Here is a 21,912-nt window from a genome sequence, read left to right on the forward strand (position 1 = left end):
GAATTTTTGGAGGAGCATTCCCGGAGGAGCGTGCATGACATTTATTTGGCACAGGGGTCTGGGCTCAAAGCTCTGCACTAGTGAGGAGCTGCAGCCGAGAACCTTGAACGGCGCTGGCATGGCCGCAGAGTCAGGGGTAGCTGCGATTGTCATTTGTGGCCAAGGAGGATTGGGCGCGGGGGTTGAACTTCCTGAGTTGGCGAAGTTGGACGGCCTGGGCGTCGCAGTGATGCGCACGACCAGTTGCAGGTCGGGGCCTCCTCCAGCTGCAGGTCGACGTCACCTCTAGCTGCAGGCAGTGCCCAATCCGCACGTGCGCTCGTGGTCGCCGGCGAGGTGGAGGCGCGGTGGAAGGAGGGGGAGGCCGGCGCCATGGTGGAAGGAGGGGGTGGACGACGCAGTGGTGCAAGAAGGAGGGGGCGGCCGGTGCAGTGGTGGAAGAAGGTTGCGGTGGCCAGTGCAGTGGTGGAAGAAGGTGGAGGTGGCTGGTGCCGTCGTTGAAGCAGGTGGAGGGAGGCAGCAGGAGCCGCGTCGGGGCCGGAAGGGCGGTGGCGGGAGGCACGTCGGGGGGCGTCAGATGGAGGCGTGTCGGGGCCAGGGTGGGCGGAGCGGCGGCGGAGGCGTGTCGCGGCCAGGGTGGGCGGCGGCGGAGGCGCGTCGCGGCCAGGGTGGGCGGCGGCTGAGGCACGTCGCGGCCAGGGTGGGCGGCAATGGGGAACACCGGGGCCGAGGGAAGCAGCGGCAGGAAGCACGCCGGGGCCGTGGGGCTAGCGGCGGGAGGTTGGTCGAGGAGGATCGTAGGAGGACGCGGGGGGAGTGGATAAGGTGGGTTCTGAGCGATTTTTTTCTTGTGGTAGATCAACTCTTGTACTACCCATATCATCAATGTTAATCAAGCAGGAGTAGGGTTTTACCTCCACCGTGAGGGCCCGAACCTGGGTAAACATTGTGTCCCTTGCCTCCTGTTACCATTGATCCTAAGACGCACTGCTTGGGACCCCCTACCCAAGATCCGCCGGTTTTGACACCGACATTGGTGCTTTCATTGAGAGTTCCGCTGTGTGATCGGTGAAAGGATCAATGGCTCGACTGCAGGTCAACTGCGACGTCGGCTTCTTCGTCACCAGCTCGACTGGTCACCTTGGCTTGACCGAGGACTGCGCCCTACCTCCGATTGTCATGTTCGGATGAAGGCCTTCATCAACACCAACTCCGATCTCTATCAAGATCATGGAGGAGTCATCCATGGAGCTCGGGGGCTCAACGCCAACATTGCCCTCAAGCGACCGTGCTGTTTTTCTGGACAGCAAACTTGTATCCGCCGCCACCGCCTCCTCGAGTGTCGCTTAAATGATTACTTCCGTGGAATTATGTGGAATTAAGTCTACAACAACCCTGCAAAAATTTCGTCGATTTGCGATGGAGGAATCTTCGGCAATCTCCGATATACCGGAGCCCTGTTGAATCTGGACGAGAATCCGGACGAGTATAGGGTGTGGTATCCAGCATCTAGCTTGGATGTCCTTTGGAGGATCCAAGCGTTGATTTGCTGCGGAATTCCCATATCTACCACCTGCCAAAAATTCAGCTCGATCCGACCGTCCAAACTCCGGGAAACTTCCGATTAGTGCATCACTTTTTGGATCTGTTTTCTGCGCGAGAACGAATCCGACCCGAATTCATCTTCTTTATGAACGGGATCTCGGACATCCTTTTTGAAGGAAGTTTTCGTATGGGGTGTTGTGTTCTATTTTCAAACACATCCCAGTAGTATTAAAAGTATTCTTGCAATAAGAACTTTACCATCGCGCCGGTGTCAAACCAGCCCCACAACATCACTCCACGGCAGCCGACCTGCGTTAGACACGTCGTCGCTTTGTTGAGCCGAGCTCAATTTCTTTGGATCATCATCTCGGCCAGCCGAACAATAGTTCGGCATCGCGAAGGATAAATCGTCACCAACATCGCTGCCCCACGGATTACACAGAGCGGGCACACCTGCATCACCACACGGTCACTTCATCAAGCCGGCATCGACCACGTCACGACCTGCATCGCTGGACCGGGGGCTTCATCATCTCTTCATCAACCTACTCCGGAGACTTCGGTGTTGCTAGCCGACCAGCTCCGTCACGTTAGCTGGAACGAGGGCTTTGCCTCGGCGAGCCAACCTTTGCCAGCTTCGCCATGCCGTTGCTTTATCGCCTATCAGGCGATAGGTGTGCGGATCGAGTCCCAATTTTGGGAATCACCTTTCTTCGGATCGCTACAACAAATAAGCCAGGTGCTATTAATCCTAGTATTTTTTGCTTGTTAGGGTTCATTTTTTCCAATGATTTATTACTCTGGTTTGTCCGTCATATGTACGCAGGTCTATCAAATGGTGGCCGTATTAACGACGGTCTCATGGTGGTTCGGTCAGTTTCCGTACATAGTCCGGCGAACGCCGCATCCGGAACTCGAACCGACCTGTGAATTCAGGCCTTGCCATGCCTTTACCGTATCACGCCGCCGCCCTGCATCGACATTGACTTCGGCGCCAGGCCATATTTCTTTTATTACTCACTTTGCATCAATTATTTGTTATCCAACAATTTTTATTATTATTATTACTATTATCTCCGGTTTGCACTATTTTTTGTGCACAGGAAAATGATCCAGCCGGACTATATCCTTTGGCGTCACCTCAGCTGGACGGGGGGCTTCGTCAACACTTCATTACCCCATGCTGGGGACTTCGGCATCACCCTGCTGTCCTGCATTGACCGTGCTATGTCACCACTTCGAAGTGCCGAGCTCTTTGCTCCGCCACCTCGGGACCAGCTCGGGGATGGAACCTTGTCCCGCTTCAAGCTCGGACCGCGTCATCAATACCGAACACATTAACCAGCTAAGTTGTCTTCATGCTCAAAGTTTTAAATTTTTACCTTGTGTTCGGCTCGGCCAAGCATTATACTTTTTTGGAAAAAAGTTGCTTGTAAAAATTTCCTTGTCCAAACTTTGTTTGTGATGCGCAAATTCAAATACCTCGTTTACTTGGGGCCTTCCTTCATGAATCTTTTTCCTCTTGCATATGCTTATACTTGTACGGCTTCGTTCCTTGTTCGTGTATTACGCCACAATATGCACCATATTGACTTAAGCGATTTGCAAGCTGGGTTGCCTGGCTCCTGTGCTTACCCCTACATTCCCGATTGTTTGGCTAGGGAGTAAAGGGAGCACCTCTTCGATTGTCACGATCGGGTAACCCGAGCCGGACCTCAGATGGGGTGAAGCCGAAAGCTAGCACTCTTATTGTTTTCAATCATGGTCGGCACACAACGGAACTCATGAGTACAAAAAATCTATCGCACAAGTCTCATAATAACAATGAGCACCGAAGAAAGGTATCGGTGGGGGTACTATTTTCTTCGAAGATGATTCTTACTCTTCGCAGTAATATAGCATAAGTTCCCTGAGCGTGCTTTGTCTGTTACAGCCTTATGGCCTGATTGCCTGGTTATTGGAAACACCATCGATATTCTCGACAGATGGAGTACATAACACTTTTCGGTCCTTGACCGAAGAGGGAGAAGCCGACGGTCGGTTAAGACGCGTTTAAAGTTCGGTTGAACATAGATATGATATAAGTACTTCGGTACATGCAATCATTCTTTTACCCAAGTCACTTGGGGGCTCTTAAATTTATATGAGCCGTTTTATGATAAGTGTTTTTCTTCTTAATCGTTGCAAAGTTTTATTATTATTTATCACTCCTTTTTTCGACACAAGTGTGCGGTCACTAGCCGGGGAGCCTAATTTCTCTCTCAAAGCCGCTAGAGTTTAGTTTGCTAAACTGGCCTAGTAAGAAGTACTCCGCCTTCGGGATAGGAGGTTGAAGCCGTAGGCTGACCCGCTTGAAGTTTCGAGATAGGATGTGTCATGTTAAAGCACGGCAGAAGCACCTTTTTTTTCTAAAGTCCAATTTTTGGATTGGCACCGAACACTTGATCTAGTTCGGACATTAACCTTTTGAATAAGTTTTTTGGCTTTTCGAGCCCATGGCACTTTAAACTATTTGTGTGTTTTCAGCACAAGTCTCGCAGTGCAACGCTGGACACCTTTAGATATTCGGCAAAAACATTCTCGGATATTGCTATATATGCATCGGTTTCGAATTGTGTCTTCGGTCAATAGTTGGGTTGCCCGGCTCCTGCGCTTGCCTCCTATGTTCCGCTTTGTTCGGCTATGTGTGCAAAGGGAGAACCACTGCGATTGTGCTTCTAGCTCACATGGTTAAGCACCTCAGTGGAGAAAGCCGAAAGCTGACTGTCACAATAAGCGTAAACTGGTTGGCGATCCGATGACGGCGTTAAACGACGGCCCATTCATAACAATGGCCGAAGTGTTTACGGCTTGACCTCGAGTGTCGCCGAACACTACCGGGGGCTATTAACTGGCCTCCCAAACTAAATCCTCGATATTTTGCTCTTACATTGGAGCTGAGGTTTCACGATCATGCTTAGCATGACAATCCAAAGAAAGGAACCGATAGCGGGACTATTTTCTTTGGAAGACATTTCTTCTGTTAAACAGTAATATAACATGTCTCTCCGCATACCTTTGTTTATAAAACCGTATGGCCAGATTGCCTTGTTTGTTGTAAATCTTTGCCCTCATAAAGGCTTTATAAAGTAGGACAAATACTCCTCGGCTATTGGCCGAGGAGGTGGAAGCCGATGGTCGGCCAACAAAGTTTTGTACAATGCGGATCCGAGCATTAATGATGTAAAGTACTTGGATACATAGAGTCATTACACATAATTTGTGATTTTACTATGGATATTGATCCTTAATTCGGCCTCCCGTGCCCGCATTAAGGCTCGGGGGCTACTGGGCTTCGGGCTTATTATTCACAAATATTAAAGGGGCACATCGATCCCCTGATCTGGTGTTGCCACCCGACCAGTGTCTCGGGGGCTACTGCATTGCCTGTTCTATGCAGAAAAAAATTTAAGTGCAATACAGTTTCCGAGGAGATTTTGATCCTTAGGTTGGTCGGCCGCACCCAACCTGAGTCTCGAGGACTGAGCACGCCACTTTTTGTGTCCCGAAGTATTCTGCCGAGCTAGGATTTGATCCTCAGACCGATTTTGCAAATCAACCTGAGTCTCAGCAGCTACGGGGATCAGCGGTCTTATGTCATCCTTCATGGGCATCTCGGGTTTTAGACCGATACCCACCTTGAGGGCTACTGGCTATGTATCTCGGCAGAGAATAAATTGCACCAATCAAAAATATTGACAAAAATCGGCCCACATTCGGGGTGGTGCACCACCTCGGAAGCAGTCCGGCATAAAGCTCGGGCGCTAGTGGCTGGCTCCATAGAAGGAATTTCCGGCATTAAGCTCGGCTAAACTCCTTCAAACTTCTTTGAACCAAGGTGATTTACGACACATCGGATACAGTCCGGCGTTGGAGCTCGGATACATAGTCCGGCGTTGGAGCTCGGATACAGTCCGGTGTTGGAGTTCGGATACATAGTCCAGCGTTGGAGCTCGGATACAGTCCGGCGTTGGACCTCGGATACATATTCCGGTGTTAGAACTCGGATACATTCCGGCGTTAGAGTCGGGAAGCAGTCCGGCATTGGTACTCAGCTGCAAGAGATACCTCGAATGCAGTCCGGCGTTAGAGCTCGGACGCAAGAGGACACTGCCTCCCGGGAACAACTTCGAACCCGAGGTGTGGCATAAAAATAACAAGGCATTGATAAAGGCCGGAAACTTAAAGGGGCTCCTCGGATACCCGACGTGTAAACTCATCGAATGCATTTCGGCGATCCTCAAGATAGAAGATGAGAAGATTTGTTGAACCAGTTTTCAAGACCAGCAACCGAAGATGAAGAACAGTTCGGAAGAATCGAGGAGCGTCCCTAACTTGAAGACCGGTTCAGGGGGCTACTGACGGTGTCCTGGACTAGGGGGTACTCAACGCATCATCTCCCGATCAGTTGTATTGGGCCGAGGACCCCCATGGCCGTATACTCATGGGCCAGTCCGGACAGCTACCGCGTACAAGGAAGAATCCACAAGACTTGGCGATCAAGACAAGGACTCCTCCCCCACCGGCGTATTCGGCTAGGACTCTTGTTATCCTAGGCCTCTGGTGCATTATATAAACCGGGGCCAGGCTAGTCGATAGACATATACAACAACAATCATACCATAGGCTAGCTTCTAAGGTTTAGCCTCTCTGATCTTGTGGTAGATCAACTATTGTACTACCCATATCATCAATATAAATCAAGCAAGAGTAGGGTTTTACCTCCACCGTGAGGGCCCGAACCTGGGTAAACATTGTGCCCTTGCCTCATGTTACCATTGATCCTAAGACGCACTGCTTGGGACCCCCTACCCGAGATCCGCCGGTTTTGACACCGACACAGAGTCTGGAGCGGGCCGAGGAAGAGCTCGGCCATGTAAAGAAGCAACTGGAGGAGAACCAAGGTATGCAATAACTGTTGGGGAACGTTGCAGAAAATTAAAAAATTTCGTACGGTTTCACCAAGATCCATCTATGAGTTCATCTAAGAAACGAGTCAAGGGAGGGAGTTTGCATCTACATACCACTTGTAGATCGAGTGCGGAAGCGTTCAAGGGGATAGTGATGATGGAGTCGTACTCGCCATGATTCAGAACACCGATGACCAAGTGCTGAACGGACAGCACCTCCGCGTTCAACACACGTACGGTACGGACGACGTCTCCTCCGTCTTGATCCAGCAAGGAGGAAGGAGAGGTTGAGGAAGACAGCTCCAACGGCAGCACGACGGCGTGGTGTTGTTGGTGCAGCAGTACTCCGACAGGGCTTCGCCAAGCACGTACGGAGGAGGAGAGGTGTTGGGGAGGGGAGGGGCTGCTCCTTGGCTTGTCTGTTCAGCCCTCCCCTCACCCCTCTATTTATAGGGGAAGGGGCAAGGGGGGCCGGCCCCTCTAGATGGGATCTAGAGGGGGGCGGCGGCTAGGGAGGGGGAACTTGCCCCCCAAGCAAGGGGGGCGCCCCCTCTAGGGTTCCCCCCCCCCCAACCCTAGGTGCATGGGCCCAAGGGGGGGCGCCCAGCCCTCCAGGGGCTGGCTCCTGCCCCATGCAGCCCATGTGGCCCCCCGGGAGGGGTGGCCCCTCCCGGTGGACCCCCGGAACCCTTCCGATGGCCCCGGTTCAATACCGATATGCCCCCGAAACCTTTCGGTGTCCGTATGACAGCTTCCCATATATAAATCTTTACCTCCGGACCCTTCCAGAACTCCTCGTGACGTCCGGGATCTCATCCGAGACTCCGAACAACATTCGGTATTCACATACAAGTCTTCCTAATAACCCTAGCGTCACCGAACCTTAAGTGTGTAGACCCTACGGGTTCGGGAGACATGCAGACATGACCGAGATGGCTCTCAGGTCAATAACCAACAGTGGGATCTGGATACCCATGTTGGCTCCCACATGCTCCTCGATGATGTCATCGGATGAACCACGATGTCGAGGATTCAAGCAACCCCGTATACTATTCCCTTTGTCAATCGGTACGTTACAAGCCCGAGACTCGATCGTCGGTATCCCAATACCTCGTTCAGTCTCGTTACCGGCAAGTCACTTTACTCGTACCGCAATGCATGATCCCGTGACCAAACACTTGGTCACTTTGAGCTCATTATGATGATGCATTACCGAGTGGGCCCAGAGATACCTCTCCGTCATACGGAGTGACAAATCCCAGTCTCGATCCGTGTCAACCCAACAGACACTTTCGGAGATACCTGTAGTGCACCTTTATAGTCACCTAGTTACGTTGTGACGTTTGGTACACCCAAAGCACTCCTACGGTATCCGGGAGTTACTTGATCTCATGGTCTAAGGAAGAGATACTTGACATTGAAAAAGCTCTAGCAAAACGAACTACACGATCTTGTGCTATGCTTAGGATTGGGTCTTGTCCATCACATCATTCTCCTAATGATGTGATCCCGTTGTCAATGACATCTAATGTCCATAGTCAGGAAACCATGACTATCTGTTGACCAACGAGCTAGTCAACTAGAGGCTCACTAGGGACATGTTATGGTCTATGTATTCACATTGTATTACGATTTCTGGATAATACAATTATAGCATGAATAAAAGACGATTATCATGAACAAGGAAATATAATAATAATGCTTTTATTATTGCCACTAGAGCATATTTCCAACAATAACCTTGTTTGTATTCAATACGGATGAGTAATTTATTTTGACTAAAAATGTCATGATATATTTTAGCAGCGGCGGCCGAGGTCGAGGCTCTCAAGAAGGTGCTAGCCGAGGCCGAGAAGAAGGCGGCCAAGGAGCAAGCCGCTCGTGAAAAACATGAGGCCAGGGTCATTGAGGTTCAACAAGAGCTCCAGGAAGCCATAAAGAAGTGCGGGTCCTTGGAGCAGAGTATTGCGGATAAAGAATCCGAAGTCACCAAGGCTCGTCAATCCTCACATGATGCCCGGGTTGAAGCCCAAGGCGCCCTCCAGGAAATCCAGGAGGCAAGAAAGATCGCGGCGGGTAAGGCCTTTATTATGCAGAGAAAATATGTGAAGAAAAGGTTCCTTTTACCGACCCGAATTCGGAGTTCTCCAGGGGTGTTTGCGGATCTGCCGCGCAACGTGTCCGACGCCGCACAATTCTATCGAGCCAAAGAAGGGAGCTCTATGGAGAATCTGTTTTGGTCGCAATACCTTGCGCCAGAACATCCGGTGCCCTTTATCGTTCAGCAAAAATAGTTGGTCGAGCTACACAGGGCGGCCGAACTAGCCATGAAGGATTTAATAATTTGGCTATGGCCTACCGAAGCTTTTCCTAGCAGCTACTTTCGACTCGTGAAGCGGCTGGTCAGTGCCTGCCCTTGGCTTGACGCCATCAAGCGGTTGGTCTGCATTGAAGGCGCTCGGAACGCCTTTGCCTGCGCCAAGGTGCACTGGGTGAAGATGGATGCCACGAAGCTGATGACCGAAGGACCACCCACGGGGAAGGAGCACCGTAAGCCCAAGATGTACAATGACAGTGTCTTGGAGGGATCCCGCCTTGTGGCGGAGCAATGTGCCAAGGATATTATATTCCCATGAATACATTCATGTTATCCTGTGTTGTGATATGAAACAAGATCGTTATGTAATATAATGCTTGTTATTTGAATTTTTACCTCCTGTGCGGCCGTTTTATATTAATTCTGAGAGTTTGCCAATTGTCAGCTTCAGCCCCCACGTAGGAAGTACGGGGGTGTTGGGGACAAATCTAAACACTCTTTACTCCGGATTTTGGTCCTTAAAGGAGGTGTTTAGTGCAACAAACCAGGCAATCGGACTATAAGGCTTTATCACCCTCACTTAACCATAGGAGTTTTACAATAAAAAAATTAGGCGCAGCCCCTAGTGTTCGGAAGTCCGAACTTGGGGTATTGCAAACACCTAATCGGATAAAAACCGATTCGTCGCGCGATGCATTAGATATCACATAATGCGGAAGAAATCGCTAAAGATTTGGTGACCTCTCGAACAGCTGACCGCCTCTTGCCGTATCATGGCAGTCAGTTTTCGGCTTTCTCTACTGAGGTGCTCGTTCGGAAGAACCGGGACACAATCGCAGTAGTTCTCCCTTTACTACCCTAGCCGATATAGCGGAACGTAAGGTAGCAAGCACATGAGCCGGGAAACCCAACTATTGACCCAAGACATGATTCGGAGCCGATGCATATAACGCTATAAGTTCGGGGTGCCAAACAACCGTAAGGGTGTTCGGACTTGCTTGTCGTGTTATGGGGTACAATGAAGACCCTGGCGAATTGAGGCGTACCAGAATGTACGGTTGCAGTTTGACAAAAATATCAAAAAATGAAACAGCAAGTGAATGTCATATAGATAGAGCCCTAAATTTCTTGTAATGCAGTTTAATAATACGTCAGAGCGTATGACTACAAGTAGTGTGATAAATAATATGACTTCTTAACCTGCTGAAACCAGGGGGAGCTTCGTACGGGTCCGGAGACATATAGAATGATCATCGAAAAGAATATCTAGAGATTCCCTCGTGCATTTGAGCTACTTCCCTCCTTGGTATATCCATCCTTTGATAGGTCCGGCAATCAGGTCGCTAGTAACGGCCTAGACAAAAGTAACATGAAAAGAAAAAGGAAATATAAAATAACGTGTGTCCGGGGGCGGTTGAGCCGCATTGTGGAACACAACCTAGTTGTGCCTCCGTCTATCCCCATGGTATTTTGAGTGCGTAGTTATGTATGCGTGGTACGAAGGCCGCCATTTGCTCGGGGTTCGGACAGAGGCCGAATTGCTAGTCAAGCTCTTAACGAGCTAGACTGTCCTGCTGCAGGTTAGTTCTGAACCTTTTGACATTATTCAGAAGCATGGCCGCCGAATTGGGGTTCAACCTGAAGAGGTCGCTCTGTGCTTCTACTGCGAGGGCAGCAATGTGCTCCTCAGTACGGAGGGAGTGTTCCGTGTTTCCGTTGACTGTTATGATACCGCGCGGTCCGGGCATCTTGAGCTTGAGATAAGCATAGTGCGGCACTGCATTGAATCGAGCAAATGCGGTTCGTCCGAGCAGTGCGTGATAGCCACTGCGGAAGGGGACGATGTCGAAGACCAATTCTTCGCTTTGGAAATTATCCAGGGATCCGAAGACCACTTCCAGTGTGATTGAGCATGTACAGCAGGCCTCTACACCTGGTATGCCACCTTTGAAGGTGGTTTTTGTGGGCTTGATCCTTGAAGGATCGATACCCATCTTGCACATTGTGTCCTGGTAGAGCAGGTTTAGGATGCCGCCGCCGTCCATGAGGACTCGTGTGAGGTGGAATCCATCAATGATTGGTTCAAGGACCAGTGTGGCAGAATCGCCATGACGGATACTGGTCGGATAGTCTCTGCGATCAAAGGTGATCGGACAGGATGACTATGGATTGTACTTTGGGGCGACTGGCTCCATCGCGTAGACATCCCTGAGTGCACGCTCCCGCTCCCTCTTGGGAATATGGGTAGCATATATCATGTTCACTATTTTGACTTGTGGAGGAAACTTCTTCTGTCCCCCTGTATTCGGCGGCTGGGGCTCCTCATCATCGTCATTGCTTTGCGACCCCTTCTCCTTGTTTTCAGCATTTAACTTGCCGGCTTGTTTGAAAACCCAACATTCTCTATTGGTATGATTGGCTGGTTTATCGGGGGTGCCGTGGATTTGACATGGACGATCGAGTATGCGGTCCAAACTGGACGGGCCCGGATTGTTTCTCTTAAATGGCTTCTTCCGCTGACCAGACTTAGAGCCACTGAATCCGGCGTTGATAGACGTGTCTTCAGTGTTGTCGCCATTGTTTCGACGCTTGTGTCTGTTACATCGGGGCTTGCCGTTGCTATCTCTGACTTCAGAAGTGCTAGATTTACTTGAGTTGTTGTTGCTACGTGCTAGCTAGCTATCTTCGCCCGCACAAAAGCGGGTCATAAGTGTCGTAAGGGCTGCCATGGACTTCATCTTTTCTTGGCCGAGGTTTCGGGCATGCCATTCGTCATAGATGTTATGCTTAAAGGCCGCTAGGGCTTCGGCATCCGGATAGTCGATGATCTGATTCTTTTTAGTTAAGAACCGAGTCTAGAATTTCCTAGCTGACTTCGGGCTGTTGGATTATATAACTTAAGTCGTCAGCATCCGGAGGTCGGACATAAGTGCCTTGGAAGTTGTCAAGAAAGGCATCTTCCAGGTTCTCCCAACTGCCAATTGAATTTTTGGGCAGACTGTTCAACCAGTGCCGAGCTGGTCCCTTGAGTTTTAGCGGGAGATACTTGATGACGTGGACATCATCACCGTGGGCCATATGAATATGGAGAAGAAAGTCATCAATCCATACCGTGGGATCTGTTGTCCCATCATATGATTCAATGTTTACGGGTTTAAACCCTTTTGGGAATTCATGTTCCATTACTTCATCAGTGAAACATAGGGGGTGTGCAGCGCCTCTATGTCAGGCCACGTCGCGACACAGCTTGGGTGGAGCTGGTTTGCGGTGTTCGGCACGAACATGGTTGTATTTGTTACGTTCGGCAAGGTGGCCATCGTTGTGCATTGGGATGCGCCCCTGCGATCCATAGATCGATCTAGTCTGGCCTGCTCTGTCTTCTAGGTCATGCCGCAGGTCATCTGTGTATCCCCGAGATGTTGTGTTTCTATTGTTTCGGCGAGGCAGTGCGGGCTGGTGTTCGGGCTGAGTTGCTGCTTTATCCCGGCCACGTTGTGGTCGGTCAGCCGCATTATGCGCTGGTAGTGCGGGCTCCAACGCCTCGTCATCGAATTAAGGTAGCAGTTTGCACTTCGGGTAACTTTTGGTTGGGCGCTCGAGGCCATATTCCTCAGCTGCCATGACCTCAGTCCATCTATCGGTGAGCAGATCTTGATCAGCTTGAAGCTGCTGCTGCTTTTTCTTCAGGCTCTTTGCAGTGGCTATTAGAGGGCGCTTAAAACGCTCCTGCTTGACGGGATCCTCACGCACGATAAATTCTTCGTCGTCGAGGCTCACCTCGTCCTCGGAGAGAGGCATGTAATTACTGTCCTCCAAGTCTTCATTCATGGCCTGTTCATGAGGGCCGGCTCGCCCGTCTTCCCGTTCGGCCTGTTCAGAAGTTGGCTCGACGGGGTCATTGTTTTCTTCGGCATCATCCAGAGTGTTGTTTTCTCCTGCGCCGGTTTTGCTGTTTTTCCCATGGCGTGGTTTAGAACGGCGCCACTGACGTTGGCGCTTCGGCTACTTTTCAGGAGGCTTATCCTCGACTGAATCTTTTTTGTCGTCGCCATTGTTTTCCTTGGGTGTATCCACCATATATATATACGTCATACGAGGAGGTGGCCGTCCAGCGCCCTGTGCGCGGTGGCTCTTGTAACTATTCCTATCCGGCATCGTCGTCCACACCGTTGATGTCTTCGGAGTCATCATCGAGCATGTCGGTTAAATCCTCGACAGTGGCTATGAAGTGGGTGGTGGGTGAGGATTGAAATTCTCCGCTTTTAGCTTCAAATTCGAACCGAATATAGTTCGGCTGAGAATCCCCAGATAAGGCAAGGGCCTTTAATGAATTTAGCACATAGCCTAAAGGTGAGTGCCGAAAGATATGCGTGGAGCTGAACTCACCGATCAGCACCTGATCGATAGGCGCAGATGTACGTGGTTCGGAGCTTATGGCCGGAGACGAGTCCAAGGTTCCGATGACACATGCTTCGTTTGAGGTCGAATCTGTGTTCGGCTCTAGCGCCGCTGAGTCTGCGGTTTCCGTGGCGGAGTTGAGCTTCCCATCTTCGAACGACGCGATCTGCTCTGGATCTAGGGCCAGAGCGGTTACAGGCGCTATCTCCTGAGTGTTGCCAGATGACAGATTCAGGTCATGTTCATCATGGTGGCAGGGGGTAGCCGTCAGGGGCTTGAATCCGTCGAAGATCAAGTTTCTATGATATCGGCCACAAAATTCAGGCTTCCAAATCTGAACTGCTGGCCAGGGGCGTAGCTATCAATCTGCTCTAGATGGCCAAGCAAGTTGGCCCGTAGTGCGAAGCCGTCGAATATGAAGATTTGTCCGGGGAGGAAGATCTCTCCCTAGACTGCATTGTTGCAGATGATTGATGGAGCCATCAATCCTTCTGGTGACGACGCAGTGGAACTCTCAATGAAAGCACCAATGTCAGTGTCAAAACCAGCGGATCTCGGGTAGGGGGTCCTGAACTGTGCGTCTAAGGCTGATCGTAACAGGAGGCGGGGGACACAATGTTTACCCAGGTTTGGGCCCTCTCTATGGAGGTAATACCCTACTTCCTGCTTGATTGATCTTGATGAATATGAGTATTACAAGAGTTGATCTACCACGAGATCGTAACGGCTAAACTCTAGAAGCTAGCCTATAATTATGATTGTTCTTCTCCTACAGACTAAACCTCTGGTTTATATAGACACCAGAGGGGGCTAGGGTTACACAAGGTCGGTTACAGAGAAATGAATCTACATATCCGAATCACCAAGCTTGCCTTCCATGCAAAGAGAGTCACATCCGGACATGGGGCGAAGTGTTCTATCTTGCATCTTCATAGCCCAACAGTCCGGCCCATGTATATAGTCCGGCTGTCCGAGGACCCCTTAATCTAGGACTCCCTCAGTCACCAAGGTAGAATTCTGTAGAACGTGTAGTGTGCTTGAGACCAAGAATGACCGTCCCTACATATTATTGAGTCCCCTCCTAGCGTGCCTTTTCCACTCAGTATCCCCTCATACCGCGATTGAGGGAGACCAATCTTCTTAAGGTCAGGAATGAAGTCAACACAAAACCCAATGACATCCTCTGTTTGATGGCCCATGGAGATGCTTCCTTCTGGCCTAGCACGATTACGGACATATTTCTTTAGGACTCCCATGAACCTCTCAAAGGGGAATATATTGTGTAGAAATACAGGACCCATCCTTCTGGCCTAGCACGGTTACGGACATATTTCTTTAGGACTCCCATGAACCTCTCAAAGGGGAACATATTGTGTAGAAATACAGGGCCCAGAATGACAATCTCGTCGACTAGATGAACTAGGACGTGCGTCATGATATTGAAGAAGGATGGTGGGAACACCAGCTTGAAACTAACAAGACATTGCGCCACATCACTCCTTAACCTTGGTAGGATTTCTGGGTCGATCACCTTCTGAGAGAATGCATTGAGAAATGAACATAGCTTCGCAATGGCTAATCGAACGTTTTTCAGTAGAAGCCCCCTCAATGCAACCAGAAGTAGTTGCGTCACAATCACGTGGCAGTCATGAGACTTTACATTCTGAAACTTTTTCTCTAGCATATTTATTATTCCCTTTATATTCGACGAGAAGCCAGACGGGACCTTCATACTGAGCAGGCATTCAAAGAAGATTTCATTCCCTTCTTTGGTAAGAGCGTAGCTGGCAGGACCTTCATACTGCTTTGGAGGCATGCATTCTTTTTCGTGCACACGTTGCTAGTCGTCCCGTGCCTTCGGTGTATCTTTTGTCTTCCTATACATGCTCAAGAAGCCTAGCAGGTTGACGCAAAGATTTTTCGTCACATGCATCATGTCAATTGAAGAGCAGACCTCTAGGTATTTCCAGTAGGGTAGGTCCCAAAATACAGATTCCTTCTTCCACATGGGTGCGCGTCCGTCAGCGTCATTCGAAACAGTCCGCTGTGACCCTTTCCAAAGATTACGTGTAAATCATTGACCATAGCAAGTATGTGATCACCGGTACGGACGGCAGGCTTCTTCCGGTAATCTGGCTTGCCTTTGAAATGCTTGCCTTTCTTTCGACATTGATGGTTGGTCGGAAGAAATCGATGATACCCCAGATACACATTCTTCTTGCATTTGTCCAGGTATATACTTTCGGTGTCATCTAAACAGTGCGTGCATGCGTGGTATCCCTTGTTTTTCTGTCCTGAAAGGTTACTGAGAGCAGGCCAATCATTGATGGTTACAAACAGCAACACATGTAGGTCAAATTCCTCATATTTGTGCTCATCCCACACACGTACACCATTTCCATTCCACAGCTATAAAAGTTCTTCAACTAATGGCCTTAGCTACACAACAATGTCGTTGTCGGGTTGCTTAGGGCCTTGGATGAGAACTGGCATCATAATGAACTTCCGCTTCATGCACAGCCAAGGAGGAAGGTTATAGATACATAGAGTCATAAGCCAGGTACTGTGATTGCTGCTCTACTCCACAAAAGGATTAATGCCTGATACATCCATTTTGCATCATGCTTTTATATAAATATTTATTGTATTATTGGTTCTTACTACACATTATGTCACAATACTTATGCCTTTTCTCTCTTATTTTACAAAGTTTACATGAAGAGGGAGAATGCCGGCGGCTGGAAAAGGAGCAAATATTAGAGACCTATTCTGCACAACTCCAAAAGTCCTGAAACTCCACGAAAGTCAGTTTTGGAATATTAAAAATATTGGGCGAAGAAAGCACCAGAGGGGGGCCACTCATGCGTCCATTTTGCATCATGCTTCTATATCAATATTTATTGCATTATGGGCTGTTACTACACATTATATCTCAACTAGCAAACATACACGTGCGTTGCAATGGGTACACATTCACTAATTTGACCGCTTTGGAAGTACTAATATTATAAATATATACAATATTACTAAAGCTTAATTTCTCAACTTAACTTGCATGTTGTGGAGCCTACAATCTAAATTACTAACAGTTAATAGTAGCAATATTAGTTACAAAGGCACACAGTGTTTTGTACACTGATTGATAGCTTATAGAATACGTATATTATATGTTAGTCCTCCTTGGAAAGTTATTCCAAAATTCTACAGGTAATGTAAATTTTCTAACATATAGTTTTTTTTGAACTGTTTTCTAGCATATAGTAGTAAAAAATAAGAGTCAGTTTTATAATTAAAATTTCATTTAGCGACATTTGTACCAAAATTTCTGTAGCTTGAAACCCTATCGAACTGCTACAATTTTAAATTGATGAAATCTGGGGCTAAGAATTATTTTAGGTGATCCCTTATTCATTTTTTGTCATTGTGAGTTTATTTAATTTTCTAAAACAGTCTGGGTTTTTACATGATCTTCCTTGGTCATTGTACACAAAATATGACTATGTTGGTGGCAAAAAGTAAAAAGCACTTAAGTGCGTATTTTTTTTTCATTTAGACTATACATGTTTCGAATGTTTGCTCCTAGTTTTATTTTTGAAGAAAGAAAACATATTGAAAGGTTAGTTAATTTTCTCACCCAGAGCATGTAGGTTTACAGTTTGCATGTTTGCGGCAATTTTGTCATGGGAAATCTTCTCGGAAGGCTCTATCAGATTGCATAATTAACGGTTATGGTGTATTAGGAGATATCCCATGTGCATGCATGATATACTTATACATAAGAAAAAAAATCTTGTCATGAGACATGAACACTGGTTAACAGATGCACTTATATATGATGGGTGCTTGCATTGCATGATGCATATATACAACGAATGAGAGTGTGTCTTTGCGTACAAATAATTCTTGTCTAAAGTGTAGGGAATGCCTAACCCCGCAAAAAAAAAGTAGGGAATACCTTGTTAATAGTACTATTTCTTTTGAATATACTGATTGAAAAAAAGGAGCCGTATTACACAACAGGAGCGTGATGCATACCTGCACTTGAACGTGGTTGCTTGCATGGAACTTGTAACATGGAGGAGGGCACTCGTATACCTCACGTCCATGGGCACCAGCATGTTCGGGTCTGCGTGCATGATTGTGGCATTTAAACCGGTCCGCTCTGTTCCACTTTTTTTCTCTATAAATTCCTTTCCTTCTCGAACGGCATAGCAAATTTCAATCCTTTCCTTTCCTGATTAATTACTTACCTTCTAAGGGCAAGGCGAGTTTTATTCCTTTCAACCAATGATGCATGCATCTCCCTCTCAATCCTCCAGCGTGCATGCATTTTCTTCTTTATTGGGTCTTTTTCTTGTTGTTTTCTGTGCTACTCGCTGATGTATTTAAATCAGTAAGATTTGATCTAAAGCAGCGAGGTGGGATTAACCGGTATCATTAGATATATAGAAGCGACATAGGCTATTTAATTAGAGAAGGAACCCAATGCCTTCAGACATCAATAATCTAGCTCAGTTGGTTTTGTCCCTTCGATGGCAGGGTGATGGTCCTGAGTTCGAAACACCACCAGTGCCATCTTATTTTGTTTTCCTATGAGGCGCAACATTAATACAACAAATATAAAAGTGGCGGATCCAGGAATTTAATATTGGGTGTTCAAAAAAGAAAATCCACACTAATAAAGGAGCCAATTGGTTCACAACAATACATATTCAAATATAAATTGTTCACTAGCAAAAAAATCTCGAATGATTAAGGAAATTACAAAATAAATAAGAAAATTACAACTCGACCATACGCTTTGTCATGGCTTGAAAGAGCGAGATATGACAACATCATCCTTCACTTCAAAGAAGAATTCCCTCTCAATAAATGTAACCAGGCAGTCATTCAAGAGTTGATTCCCCATTTTATTGCGTAGCTTGTTTTTCACGTAAATCATGGAAGAGAATACTCTCTCAACACTAGCTGTTGCTACTGGTAGGATTAGGACCAATTTGAGAAGCTTGTAAACAAGGTTATAAGTGACACTCTTGTTTGTCTCAACAAGCATAATAGAAAGGTCAACTATATTTTTCACCTTTCTAAACCTCTCATCTCTACGCATATCAGTAATGAAGTGTGTAAGTTGATATGGAATATGCATCAGATCTTCCTCCGTGAAATCCAAAGGATAAAGATGTGCAAGCTTAACCAAGTTTTCCTTATCATAAGCAGCAAAAGAATTAACCGGACTGAATGATCCCATGCAATGAAGCAATTCGGTGTTTACCTCATCAAATCTATCTCCAAGCTCTCGAAGTTGCCTATCAATAAGAGCCAAAAACATCTGAACATGGAAGCGGTGGAGATTCGTGAGATTTTTGTAGAATCTTGAGGGTCTTCCCGGAGGCTTGTACTGACCACCCATTTGAGGAACCCTGACTTTATGCTTGACACAATAAGAAGTAACCTCTTCAAGAAAAGTTTCCCATCCACCATCATCTCTCAACAACTGCAATTGAATCTTTGTCAAATGAATGAGTTCAACGGCATTAACAATGTCTTGATCTTTCTTTTGCAAAGCATGACTTAAGTCATTGGTGTGCCCAAACATGGTTTGCAACAAGTGTGCCATGAAAACAAAGTCAAATGACTCAAAATATGTCAACATGGTTTCAGCAAGCATAGACTCATTGCTTTGAGTTTGGTCTTTAGATATCTTGATGAGAACTAGCCGAATTGAAGGATACATGCGGAGAATATGCATGATAGTTTTGTGGTGAGATCCCCAACGAGTGTCACCCGGCCTACTCAAACCCATCTCTTGCAATGAATCTTCTTCTAATCCTATCCTGATCATTAACATCATAATCAGCGATAGGGATCCTCAACCCAGGATCAGGTTCAAGCAATTGAACATCATAAATTCCATCTTCACTGTCATCCTCTTCCCCTACATTTTCAGATTCTTCACTTGCTTCGCTCACAATCTTAGGTTCAACATTAATGGCACTAGCAATCTGTAGCTGTTGAACTGAAGGGGATACATCATGCACTTGTTTCTCAACCTGAATGCATGCCTTTGATTTCTTCCCAACTCTAGTCCATAAAGTTTTCAAATCGATGGTCTTCCTCTTATGTTTTGGATGTTGTACTGCCTACAATCCAAAGAGAGTTCCTTTGTTATTTTTCTGCTAATAAAATCAACCAAATCCTGCCTCCTCAATCACATCCAGTACTGATCACATCTATAGTTGTTTCTCTCTGAATTGAATAGAAGCTACAAATTGACTTGGGGATTTCACACTGAATCGAATCAACAGAAAAATTCAGACTTGGAAGATGGAAGATGGAAGGGGGATTTACCTTAGGCTTACAAATTGACTGAGGTGTTGGAGTCAATTGCTCCACTGTCCCCTCCCTCGGCTCCATAGTGTCTGCTACTGCAGCGGCGGCCGCCGGGACCCTCTCTGGTGCTGCGGCGCTTGGTCCGGGCCGTCGCTCCTCCCCACCGCCACCGGCGGAAGCGGGCATGGTGCAGCTGTTGGGCCTGGGCGCCGTGTCTTCCACGGAAAATACGAGGAGCTCCTCCGCCGGTGGCTCCCTAGCCATGACCATCGCCATCGGCATCAGCGCCGCCGCCTGGTCCATGGGAAGAGCCGAAGAGGAACTGGAACGGGAAGGCAGGCTAGGTTTCTCTCGTCTCGTGCTCGTGCGTCGGTGGCTTGGTACGTGTCTACATCTGTCGGGCACACATGGGCCAATTGGGCCTGTAGTATAGTCATATGTTATATAAGCCTATATATAATTTTTTGTTTCCACATTATTTTGGGTGTACATCTGTACACCCATGCCCCGTATTGGATCCGCCACTGGGCAGGGTTCGAGTCCTCATGTTTATTTTATTATTTTTGATCTGTGGTAAAACGAAACTTAAAAGCAAAAGCGACGGACGAAAAAAAGGATAACGTACGAAAAACGCCTGATGGACCAAAAAAGATGGCGAAACAATCCGTCCTTTAATATTAGGTATAGATACTTATGGCTATTCTCTCTTATTTTACAAGGTTTACCATGAAGAGGGGGGATGCCGGCAGCTGGAATTCTGGCTGGAAAAGGAGCAAACATTGGAAACCTATTCTCCACAGCTCCAAAAGTCCTGAAACTCCGCGAAATAACTTTTTGGAATTAATAAGAATTTCTGAGCGAAAGAAATAGGCCAGGGGGGGCACACCCTGTCCAGGAGACAACCCCCCCTATAGGGTGTGCCCCCCTATCTCCTGGGCCCCCTGGTGGGCCTCCGGCGTCCATCTTCTGCTATATCATCACTTTTACACTGGAAAAAATCGTGGGCAAGCTTACGGGACGAAACACCGCTGCCACGAGGCGGAACCTTGGCGGAATCAATCTAGGGCTCTGGCGGAGCTGTTCTGCCGGGGACACTTCCCTCCGGGAGGGGGAATTCATCACCAACGTCATCACCAATGATCCTCTCATCGGGAGGGGGTCAATCTCCATCAATATCTTCACCAGCACCATCTCCTCTCAAAACCCTAGTTCATCTCCTGTATCCAATCTTGTATCAAAACCACAAATTGGTACCTGTGGGTTGCTAGTAGTGTTGATTACTCCTTGTAGTTGATGCTAATTGGTTTACTTGGTGGAAGATCATATGTTCAGATCCTTTATGCATATTATTACTCCTCTGATTATGAACATGAATATGCTTTGTGAGTAGTTACGTTTGTTCCTGAGAACATGGGTGAAGTCTTGCTACTAGTAGTCATGTGAATTTGGTATTCGTTCGATATTTTGATGAGATGTATCTTGTCTTTTCCTCTAGTGGTGTTATGTGAATGTCAACTACATGACACTTCACCATTATTTGGGCCTAGAGGAAGGCATGGGGAAGTAATAAGTAGATGATGGGTTGCTAGAGTGACAGAAGCTTAAACCCTAATTTATGCATTGCTTCGTTAGGGGTTGTTATGGATTCGTATGTCTAATGCAGTGGTTAGGTCTACCTTAATACTTTTTTTGTAGTTGCAGATGCTTGCAATAAGGGTTAATCATAAGTGGGATGCTTGTCCAAGTTAGGGCAGTACCCAAGTTCCGGTCCACCCACATATCAAATTATTAATGTACCGAACACGAATCATATGAACGTGATGAAAACTAGCTTGACGATAATTCCCAATGTGTCCTCGGGAGCTCTTTCATTATTATTAGAAATTGTCCAGGCTTATCCTTTTCTACATAAAGGCTTGGGCCACCTGGCTGCACTTTATTTACTTTATTTACTTGTTGCTCGTTACTATTTATCTTATCACAAAACTATCTATTACCTACAATTTCAGTGCTTGCAGAGAAAACCTTACTGAAAACCGCTTATCATTTCCTTCTACTCCTCGTTGGGTTTGACACTTTTACTTATAGAAAGGACTACGATAGATCCCCTACACTTGTGGGTCATCAAGACTCTTTTCTGGCGCCGTTGCCGGGGAGTGTAGCGCTTTTGGTGAGTGGAACTTGGTATGGAAACATTTACATAGTGTGCTGAAATTTTCTGTTACTTGTCACTATGGAAACTAATCCTTTGAGGGGCTTGTTTGGGGTATCTTCGCCCCAACCAGAAGAGCAAAGAGTTGCTCCTCAACCTACTGAACTTTATGAAAATATTTACTTTGAAATTCCTTCGTGTATGATAGAGAAATTGCTAGC

General features: G+C 47.2%; 1 protein-coding gene across 2 annotated transcripts; it reads right to left on the reverse strand.

Annotated features, from left to right (window-relative positions):
* Nucleotides 1–17,842: 17,842 nt before the first annotated feature.
* Nucleotides 17,843–19,892, reverse strand: LOC123066600 (uncharacterized). Of its 2 annotated transcripts, none has more exons than XM_044489649.1 (2): nucleotides 19,558–19,892; nucleotides 17,843–18,703 (listed from the first exon to the last, which is right to left on the reverse strand). In XM_044489649.1, the coding sequence occupies exons 1-2, from the start codon at nucleotides 19,840–19,842 to the stop codon at nucleotides 18,014–18,016; spliced, it is 975 nt and encodes a 324-aa protein (XP_044345584.1). In that variant the 5' UTR covers nucleotides 19,843–19,892; the 3' UTR covers nucleotides 17,843–18,013. The 2 variants fall into 2 exon arrangements, with proteins under 2 accessions (XP_044345584.1, XP_044345585.1); XM_044489650.1 differs by having other exon boundaries at nucleotides 17,843–19,349.
* Nucleotides 19,893–21,912: the final 2,020 nt, after the last annotated feature.

The sequence above is a fragment of the Triticum aestivum genome, chromosome 3B (genome assembly GCF_018294505.1).
Source record: "Triticum aestivum cultivar Chinese Spring chromosome 3B, IWGSC CS RefSeq v2.1, whole genome shotgun sequence".
NCBI lineage: Eukaryota > Viridiplantae > Streptophyta > Magnoliopsida > Poales > Poaceae > Triticum > Triticum aestivum.

Excerpts from the sequence above, each read along its gene's own strand:
- LOC123066600 (XM_044489649.1), bottom strand. The coding sequence starts at position 19,842 with ATGGACCAGGCGGCGGCGCTGATGCCGATGGCGATGGTCATGGCTAGG. Across the intron at positions 18,704-19,557 it reads AGTCAATTTGTAAGCCTAAG|TTGTTGAGAGATGATGGTGG; the intron begins GTAAATCCCCCT and ends ATTCAATTGCAG.